The following is a 10,407-nucleotide window of genomic DNA, read 5'->3' as shown; positions in this document are numbered from 1 at the left end:
AAATGTTGCTGCCTGATCGTTCCTCTGGAAGCTTCCTCTCAGAGGGGTACCTGGACATGTGAGATGTCAGTCTGCCCCTACTGGGGGATGCCTCCCAATTAGGCTACTCAGGGGTTAGGGACCAACTTGAGGAGGCAGTCCATCCGTTCTGAGATCTGAAACTCTGTGCTGGGAGAACCACTACTCTCTTCAAAGCTGTCGGACAGGGACATTTACGTCTGCAGAGGTTTCTGCTGCCTTTTGTTCAGCTATGCCCTGTTCCCAGAGGTGGAATCTACAGAGGCAGGCAGGCCTCCTTGAGCTGTGGTGGGCTCCACCCAGTTTCAGCTTCCCAGAGGCTTTGTTTACCTACTTAAGCCTCAGCAATGGCGGGCGCCACTCCCCCGGCCTCGCTGCTGCTGCAGTTAGATCTCCGACTGCTGTGCTAGCAATGAGCAGGGTTCCGTGGGCAAGGAACCCTCTGAGCCAGATGTGGGATATAATCTCCTGGTGTTGGAAAAGTGCAGTATTAGGGTGGGAGTGATCCTATTTTCCAGGTGCCCTGTGTCACCGCTTCCCTTGGCTAGGAAAGGGAATTCCCTGACCCCTTGTGCTTCCCAGGTGAGGCGATGCCTCACCCTGCTTCAGCTCACGCTGGGTGGGCTGCATCCACTGTCTTGCCCCCACTGTCCAACAAGCCCCGCTGAGATGAACCCAGTACCTCAGTTGGAAATACAGAAATCACCTGACTTCTGCATCGCTCACGCTGGGAGCTGTAGCCTGGAGCTGTTCCTATTCAGCCATCTTGGAACCACCCTCGGGATCATATTTTTTTTTTTTCAACTCAGCTTTATTGAAATGTCACAAAGCATAAAAATGCACAGATTTTAAGTGTCAAATGTGATGAATTTTGATACCTGTAAACATTTGTATAAACACTACTTTAGTCAAGAAATGTAAAATTTCTTTTTTTTTTTTTTTGAGAGGGAGTCTTGCTCTATCGCCCAGGCTGGAGTGCAGTGGCCGGGATCTCAGCTCACTGCAAGCTCCGCCTGCTGGGTTTACACCATTCTCCTGCCTCAGCCTCCCGAGTAGCTGGGACTACAGGCGCCTGCCACCTCGCCCGGCTAGTTTTTTGTATTATTTGTATTTTTTAGTAGAGACGGGGTTTCACGTTGTTAGCCAGGATGGTCTCGATCTCCTGACCTCGTGATCCACCCGTCTCGGCCTCCCAAAGTGCTGGGATTACAGGCTTGAGCCACCACGCCCGGCCGTAAAATTTCTATCACCTAAGAAAGTTCCCTCTGTGCACCTTTGCAGTCAGTCCTCCCAGAGGCAGCCATGTTGTCTAATTTCTGTCACCATAGAGTGCTCTAGAACTGCATATAAGTGATATCAGGGTGGTCAAGGTAGCTCATACCTATAATCTCAGCACTTTGGGAAGCCAAGGTGGGAGGATCACTTGAGGCTGGGAGTTTGAGACTGTAACAAGACCCTGTCTCCACAAAAAATACAAAAATTAACCAGACATGATAGCTATACTCCAGCTACTTGGAGTGCTGAGGCAGGAGGATTCCTTGGGCTCAGGCGTTTGAGGCCATAGTGAACCGTGATTATGCCGTTGCACTCCGGCCTGGGTAACAGAGTGAGAACCTGTCTCATAAATAAATAAATAATAAATACATGCATAAATAAATAAGTGATATGTGCTTGGATGCCTAACATCTTTTGCTCAATAGATTTTTGAAAAAATTTTTTGTCATTGTGAGTATCAATAGTTCGTTTTTATTCCTGGAATAGTATTCCGTTGTATGAATATATAACAATTTGTTTGTTAACTTGATAGAATTTTTGTTTTCGGCTTTGGGCTGTAATAAACAAAGTTTCCATAAACATTTTTGTACAAGTGTTTTTGTGGATATTTGTATTCATTTATCTGGGAGAGGAATGGCTGGGCTGTTTGATATGTGTATATTTAACTTAAACTTTTCTAAGTGGTGATCCTATTTCATACTGCCACCAGTTATGTATGAGAGTTACAGTTACTGCACGTCTTCACTAATGTGATATAGTTTTTCTACTTTTAGCCATTCTGGTGGGTATATAATAATATCTTACTTGGTTTTAATTTACATTTATCTGGATAACTAATGATGTTGGTCACAGATGAGGATGCTGTTTGGCCATTTGTGTATTCCCTTTTGTGAAGTGTCTAAGCTTTTTGCCCATTTTTAAATGGAATTGTCTTTTTGTTATTGATTTGTAGGAGATCTTTATGTTTTTCATACAAGTCCCTGAGAGTTTTTTCAGCCAGTATGGTTTGTCTTTCCATTTTCTTTTTTCTCTAGAGTCTCACTCTGTCACCAGAATATAAGTTTCACAAGTGCAGAGATTTTCATCTTTTTGTTTACTAAGGGCACGTGTCACTCAGTGGCATGATCACAGTGCACTGCAGTCTTGACTTCGTGTGCTCAAGAATTCCTCCAACCTCACTCTCCTGAGTAATTGGGACTACTGGCATGCGCAACCACACCCAGCTAATTTTTTTCTATTTTTTGAAGAGATGGGATCTCACTATGTTGCTTAGGCTGGTCTCGAATTCCTGAGGTCAAGCGATTCTCTCACATCAGCTTCCCAAAGTGTGGGGGTTACAGTTGTGAACCACTGCACCCAGCCTCCATTTTCTTAATAGTGTCTTTTGATGAGTAGAAATTTTAAGTTTTGATTAATACCAGTTATCTTTTTTTCTTTTTCAGTTTATGATTTTTTTGCCCTAGCTAGGAAACCTCTGTTTATCCTCAGGTAGCAAAGTTATTCGGTCTTGTCTTGTCTTGTCTTTTCTTTTGAGACAGGGTCTCGCTTTGTTGCTCAGGCTGGAGTGCAGTAGCGCAATCTTGGTTCATTGCAACCTCCGCCTCCTGGGTTCAAGCAATTCTCATGCCTCAGCCCCCCGAGTAGCTGGGACTACAGACTTGTACTACTACCCCTGGCTAATTTTTGTATTTTTAGTAGAGACGGGGTTTCACCATGTTGGCCCAGCTTGTCTCAAACCGCTGACCTCAGGTAATCCTCCTGCCTCGGGTTCCCAAAGTTCTGGAATTACTGGTGTGAGCCACTGTGCCTGGTGTATTTTCTTCTAGAAAATTTTGGTTTCAGTTTTTATGTTTATGTTAATGATCCATTTCCAATTTGATTTCATTTATGCATGTTACACTTACTCTTAATTCATGGAACAAATATTTATTGAGCACAGTCTCAGTACCTGCCACTATTTAAGGTACTGGTGTTCATTAGTAAACAAGAAAATGAAAATCTCTGCACTTGTGAATCGTATATTCTGGGGAAGTGACAAAAAATAAACTGATAAGTAAATTATAGAGCATGATGAAAGTTGATAAAGGACCATGGTGGAGGGAACATGATAAGGTAAAGTAAGGGGGTGGTGAGGTTTCTGGTTTTAAGAAGAAGTAAAAATAGGCCTCAATGAGAATATGTCATTTAAAAAATGACTTGGGGTGGGGTTGTGCATGATCAGTAGCTGCAACACTAGAAAGATGGCAGAGCAAGAGCAAAGAAAAATCCCTTTAGGTCCAGAAAATCTCCTGAAAAAGAGGAAGGTTTTTCAAGCCCTCAAAGCCACTCAGGCAAAGCAGGCCCTTTTGGCAAAGAAAGAGCAGAGGAAGGGAAAAAGGCTCAGGTTTAAATGACTGGAATCATTCCTACATGATTCCTGAAGGCAAAAATGTGACAAGGTGCATCTCAGATGACTAGAAGTGAGACCTCATGCCTTGGAATTGCCAGATAAACATTCCATGGCCTTTGTTGTGCACTTCGAAAGGATTAATAGCATGAGTTTACTGGTGGAGAGAACTATTGTAAGACTTCGCCTGAAGAAAATTTTTAGTGGTGTTTTTGTAAATTAAGTCAACCCCCAGAACCTAAAAATGCTGCTTATATTGGAAACTTATGTGACCTGGGGATTTCTAAATCTGAAGTCTTTGTGGGAACTCACTTTGAAACATGGACAAGCCAAGGTAAAGAATAAGACCATCCCTCTGACAGACAACGCAGTGATTGAGGAGCACCTGGAGAAGTTTGGTGTCATTTGCTTGGAAGACCTCATTCATGAAATGGCCTTCCCAGTGAAGTATTTCCAGGAGATCTCATGGTTCTTGTACCCTTTCCACCTTTTGGTGACCCGTCATGCTCAGGCTGAAGTGTGGTAGTGTGATCTTGGCTATATACATCCACTATATACCAAAAATATAGTGGGCTTCCTCAAGGAGATGGGCTCACATGGCTATCAGGGTGAATGCATCGGTCAGCTCATCTGCCAGCTGAACAAGACCCAGAATATTTGAAAGCACAGTGCAGTGGAAGCATGTGTTTTTGCTTTTGGGGGAATTATTATCAGGTATCTTTAGAGAAGATTATTCCTTGCCTTATCTTAAAAAATTAGAAACGAAGAGTCAAAGAAAATACCGTAGCTTATGTTCATGGCAAGCACCTCTCATCACAGTCCAGTTCTAAGGAAAAATTCCAGTGTTTTCTATATTGGTTGCCGCCTCGTCAGAAATCAGCACATGCCATAGAAGAAGGAGTCCTGCTTTGTTGCATTTTCTATCCTAGGGTTTAATGTTGGTAAATGAGTAACTCAAGCATTTGTACAAGGCTCCCTAAGACTCCTGCAGCAATGGACCAAGCCCAGGGACATAATTTAATCTGGAGAGTCTGGGGGCCTTGTTTTGAAAAGACTTTAAATACACATAAGAAGAAAGGCACACAAATAAATGTTCAGTTGTCCAAAAAAAAAAAAACTTGAAGATGAGGGAGTAGCCATTCAGATACCTGGGAGAAGAGTGTTCTGGGTAGAGAAAACAGCCAGTGCAAAGTCCTTAGGGTGGGAGCGTGCTGGCATGTCCCAGGAAACAGCCAGAAGGCCAGTTAGTACAGGATAACAATGGACAAGTTTACAGGGATATGGGAGGGTAGATTGTTTAAACTTTTATAGGACATTGTTAAGATTTTAGCTCTTTGAGTGACATGAGAAGCCATTTGAGAGTTCCATATACTTAATATACATTTTAAAACAGCACATATGTACTCCTGAATATCACTTAGATATTTCTTAGTATTGATTCTTTAGGTGTCTATTTAATAGGTGTGGAAGCATTTTTTTTCCCTCATAGGCATACTTAATATTATGATGGTTTTGTTATTTCAGAAAGATCCAGATTACCTGAAGCTATGGTTGGACACTTTTGTTTCTAGCTATGAACAATTTTTAGACGTTGACTTTGAAAAGCTGCCTACCAGGTATGTAGAAACACTAATTTGTTACCCTTGGATGAGTTTTTCATTTTTGGCACAAAGATTTCATTGATGACATACTAGAAGGATGGCAATAATGTTACCCTCTTGATACTCATGAAACCCTATTCTCATAGAGACATAGCTAATTGATGACAGTAGTCTTTCTTGATGATGCTAGACCTGGCTTCTAGAAAACTCTGCTTTTCTAGGACACTACCAACTGGTGTCCTGCAACACACTTCATTTCTGACACTAACTACCAGATCCCACAAGTTAAGGGCACAGTCCCCCATAAGACTGCTTTCACTTCAGACATCAGCCACTGCAAGTCTTGGGGATCACCCACACTTCAGACCAACTGGCTATAAATTCAGGGTTCTCACACCCTGAATTTGTTGTTTTCCGTAACAACAAATTTTCAGAGCACTGAAAGCACTATACTTATGATTACGGCTTTATCGTAATGAATACACATAGCACAAGGTGTGAAAGGGTCTGGAGGCAGAGCTTCCACACCCTCTCCCCATGGAGTCAAGGTGTGTTGCCCTTCCTGAACATCAGTGTGTTCACTAATCAGGAAACTGTTCAAGTTTTGGGTGTCCAGAGTTTTACTGGAGTCTCATTACATAATGGATTATGTGATTGAGCTCAATCTCCCTCTTCCTAGGAGTATAAGCAGTGGTGAGGCTGAAAATTCCAGCCCTCTAATTAATGCTTGGTCTTTCTTTTTTTTTTTTTGAGATGGAGTGTTGCTGTGTCACCAGGCTGTGCAGTGGCACGATCTTGGCTCACTGTAATGTCCACCTCCTAGGTTCAAGCAATTCTCCTGCCTTAGCCTCCTGAGTAGCTGGGACTACAGGCACGTACCACCACGCCTGGCTAATTTTTGTGTTTTTAGTAGAGACACGGTTTCACCATGTTGGCCAGTATGATCTCGATCTCTTGACCTCATGATCCACCTGCCTTGGCCTCCCAAAGTGCTGGGATTGTAGGTGTGAGCCACCACACCTGACCAATGCTTGATCTTTCTGATAGGAGCAACCTTCTGTTGAAACTAAGGGCTTACCTTGAGTCACTTCATTTGCATAGACTCAGATGTAATCCATAGGGCTTATTATAAATAACAGAAGACATTCTGAATATCACTCAGAAAATCTCAAGGGTTTTTGAAGCTATGTGCCAGAAAACTGGTACAAAGACCAGATATACATTCTTTATTATACAATAGGCATGTGAGTTGAAACTTATTTTCATTCCTGGCCTTACTGTAGGACCTTAGAATACATCTTAGAGAAGATGAAGTGCTTAGATTTTTAGAAACTAGATTTAAAAATCATAAAATGGAAAAATTCAAATTTGTGGAAAAATACTACTGAAAGTACAAATCTTTCATTTTTCTACCCACCACCATTCCCACTTTCATACCATTTCCCAGGCCCACTTTTCAGATAAAGTTTTTTCTATATCTTAAGCTATCTTGAAGGTCTAATAGTTGTTCAGTAAGAGAGATTGGCTGGGGTAAAATGCAAGAAAAATGGGGAGGCATCTAGCCACAAAAGGAGTGCCAGTTTAAGATAAGTGTTGGCCAGGTGCAGTGGCCACATCTGTAGTCCCAGCACTTTGGGAGGCTGAGGCGGGCAGATTACTTGAGCCTAAGAGTTTGAGACCAGTCTGGGCAACATGGTGAAACCCCATTTCTACAAAAAATTAAAAATGGTGGTGTGTGCCTGTAGTCCCAGTTACTTGGGAGGCAGAGGTGGGAGAATTGATTTGGCCCAGACAGTTGAGGCTTCAGTGTGCTGTGATTGTGCCACTGCACTCCAGCCTGGGTGACAGAGTGAGACCCTGTCTCAAAAAAGAAAAAATGTGTTGAGGAGAGAAGGGAGGAATGGATGGTGGTTGATTATGAGAAATAGTGTCTGGAGAATTAAATCTTAAAGGAGGAAAAGTGTTTGCATTTTGGGAATAGAGGTAGGCAATCAGAGGTAGTAAAGGAGGATTGAGTCTAGAGAATCAAAAAGGGGCCAGATCATGAGGTACTATGCATGCAATACAAATGGACTTTGACTTTTTTGTTGTTGTTATGGAAAATAAGAGTGCTGCTGAAAAATGTTCTATGTGGAGTGTCTTGATCGAGTTTGTGTTTCAAAGTCACTTTAGTGGCTGGTGGAGAGCGTTGAGACTGTAGGCAAGGAGCCTAGTTAAGAGGTAATTGTGTTAATCCAGAGTCGTCGCTAGAGCTTTGGACCGAGATATTCAACTCAAGTAAGGATGTGAGTGTACTAAAAAAAGACTAGGACTTCATTATTTATAAATCCAGTTTCAGAAGTCTTCCTCATTAGAATATTATTCATGTTAGGTTTTTAAAGGTTGGGGAGTATTAATCTTGACCTTTTCTCAAAATAAAATTATTTATTGCTAATTTTTACCAATAAAATAATATGATTTGTGCTTAGAAGTACTTCTGTTTTAATAATTTACAACTTGCTTTAAATCATGGAGCTGGCCGGGCGCGGTGGCTCAAGCCTGTAATCCCAGCACTTTGGGAGGCCGAGACGGGCGGATCACGAGGTCAGGAGATCGAGACCATCCTGGCAAACACGGTGAAACCCCGTCTCTACTAAAAAATACAAAAAAACTAGCCGGGCGAGGTGGTGGGCGCCTGTAGTCCCAGCTACTCCGGAGGCCGAGGCAGGAGAATAGCGTGAACTCGGGAGGCGGAGCTTGCAGTGAGCTGAGATCCGGCCACTGTACTCCAGCCTGGGCGACAGAGCGAGACTCCGCCTCAAAAAAAAAAAAAAAATCATGGAGCTAGGAATTTTGTAGAGTTAGGATTTGAGCCTTTAAATGTTTGGAATATTGGAATGCAGGCTTCTAAAGTTTCTAAGGTGCAGTTGTTATCCATACATTATGCATCTCTCCTTTCTTGGGACATTGTTTCCAAAAACATTATGTAGACTTATATTGCCACTGTGTTTAAAGTAACATGAAGAACGCCAAGAGCATTGCTGCATTTGTGATATAATTTGTTTACTTAATATTGTGGTTCCTGTTTTTGTCAAAAAACTGAACCATGAATTTAATTTTTCTAATAGAAAACATTCAAATTTTTAAGTACATGCCGTATACAAGATATTTTATGAAATTAGTCAAATCACCTTGAAGATAAGAGACACATGGCAAATCCTCATGTAAAGTAAACTGACCTTACAGAATTCATAATGTAAAGCAGAGATGGCTTTTACTAGAATGGTAATAGTTCAAAAGCCTTTGAACTTCAACCTAGACTGCTTCCTGTAGTAGACACAGACAACCATTGGTTTACAGTAGACGTTCAATAGCCAAACAGAGGAGTGGAACGGATTTGTGGAATTTGGGAAACTGCAACAAAAGAAGCATAGAATTTTGAACAGTAAAGTCCTAGAGGTGGGAAAATGCTTCCAAGTCCTTAAATGCTCATAACGTTAGGAACATGGCCAAAAATTTCAACTTTATCTATAAGGCATGTTCAACCAAGCCCCAATTTTATAATTAAAAAAAAAGTCTTTCTTAGGAACTAATTTTTGTCCTCTTTAGTCATTTTTAGAAGCTTATTTTTTGACTGTTTAATTATTTATTAAAAACAATGTGCATATAGAGAATGGGAACTTTTAAATAAGTAGGATAAAATATTGGAAAATTGAATATTTTCTTTCTTGTTGACATATGTTTTTGGAAAAGTGAGGAGGAATAGCTTTGCTTAATTTTGAAAATTGGTTATATCTGAATCTTTGTTTATTATTTTTAGATTACTTCTTTTAGCCCTTTAGCAGGAAAAAAAATTTGTATATATATGTTAATGAGAGATTTTCTGATACCACCTATAAATAAGAGAATGAAAGAATCCAAAGCTACAAGTGAAATGGTGCCCCAACTAAAATGAAATATTTGTAACTGGGTTATAGAATTTGGCATTCCTTATAATATGCTTTGTGGCTTATTTTTTGTGTAATTTAATTACACTCAGGTGTTCATTTTATTTTATTTATTTATTTTTTTGAGACACAGTCTCGCTCTGTTGCCCAGGCTGCAGTGCAGTGGCCGGATCTCAGCTCACTACAAGCTCCACCTCCCGGGCTTACACCATTCTCCTGCCTCAGCCTCCCGAGTAACTGGGACTACAGGCACCCGCCACCTCACCCGGCTAGTTTTTTGTTTTTTTTTTAGTAGAGACGGGATTTCACCGTGTTAGCCAGGATGGTCTCTATCTCCTGACCTCGTGATCCACCCGTCTCTGCCTCCTAAAGTGCTGGGATTACAGGCTTGAGCCACCGCGCCCAGCCTGCTTTTCATTTTATAAAACACTTTCTTAATTTATGTTGTAGGATGGTTCAGAAAGAGGCTAACTATATTCTACATGTGACTACTGGTTATGTGCTTCAGATTTTTCTGATTATAGTTAATTAAACAGCCTTTTACTCAATGTGAAAATACTAGCAATACTTCATATTAAGCATAAGCTGAAGAAGAGATGGCTATAAAGTATAATTGTCATTTAATCATAGGCGTGCTTTAGGGAGCTCTGTTCAGATTCAGGCATTTTTCTTAAAGGAATAGGAAATTAGTATACAGTGGCTTATGAAAAGATTCTGAGGTTTTAGTGATAGCATGTTTAAAATATATTATATTTTTATAGACCTTTCTATATTTCACAGCTGAAAATGCATATTGACCTTCTGGTTTCAGACCCCTGTAAAATAGGGCAGGTGATACTCAAATTTTATAGGTTGGGCACAATGCTCAAGCCTATAATCCCAGCCCTTCGGAAGGCCAAGGTGGGAGGATAGTTTGAGTCCAGGACCAGCCTGGACAATATAGCAAGACCCTGTCTCTTAAAAAAAATTGTGGCTTACAGAACTGGAAACTTTTTTTTTTTTTAAAGAACAACAGTAGATATTTATTTATTTATTTGAGACGGAGTGTCACTCTGTTGCCCAGGCTGGAGTGCAGTGGCCCCATCTCGGCTCACTGCAACCTCCGCCTCCTGGGTTCACACCATTCTCCTGCCTCAGCCTCCCGAGTAGCTGGGACTACAGGCACCCGCCACCACGCTTGGCTAATTTTTTTTGTATTTTT

At 41.2% G+C, this 10,407-nt stretch overlaps 1 protein-coding gene and 1 pseudogene across 1 annotated transcript in view; both read left to right on the top strand.

The window, feature by feature from the left end:
* NBEAL1 (neurobeachin-like 1) overlaps nucleotides 1–10,407 on the top strand; it is a 206,959-nt gene that overhangs the window by 29,836 nt on the left and 166,716 nt on the right. The window contains exon 3 of the mRNA XM_011949999.1: nucleotides 5,204–5,295. Coding sequence (XP_011805389.1) covers nucleotides 5,204–5,295 — 92 coding nt within the window. The remainder of the gene's footprint in view (nucleotides 1–5,203; nucleotides 5,296–10,407) is intronic.
* Nucleotides 3,534–4,108, top strand: LOC105517389 (annotated as a pseudogene).

This window comes from Colobus angolensis, unplaced genomic scaffold, assembly GCF_000951035.1.
Source record: "Colobus angolensis palliatus isolate OR3802 unplaced genomic scaffold, Cang.pa_1.0 Scaffold30, whole genome shotgun sequence".
NCBI lineage: Eukaryota > Metazoa > Chordata > Mammalia > Primates > Cercopithecidae > Colobus > Colobus angolensis.
Note: the sequence above shows the minus strand (reverse complement) of the source record. Positions and strands in the feature narration are given on the sequence as shown.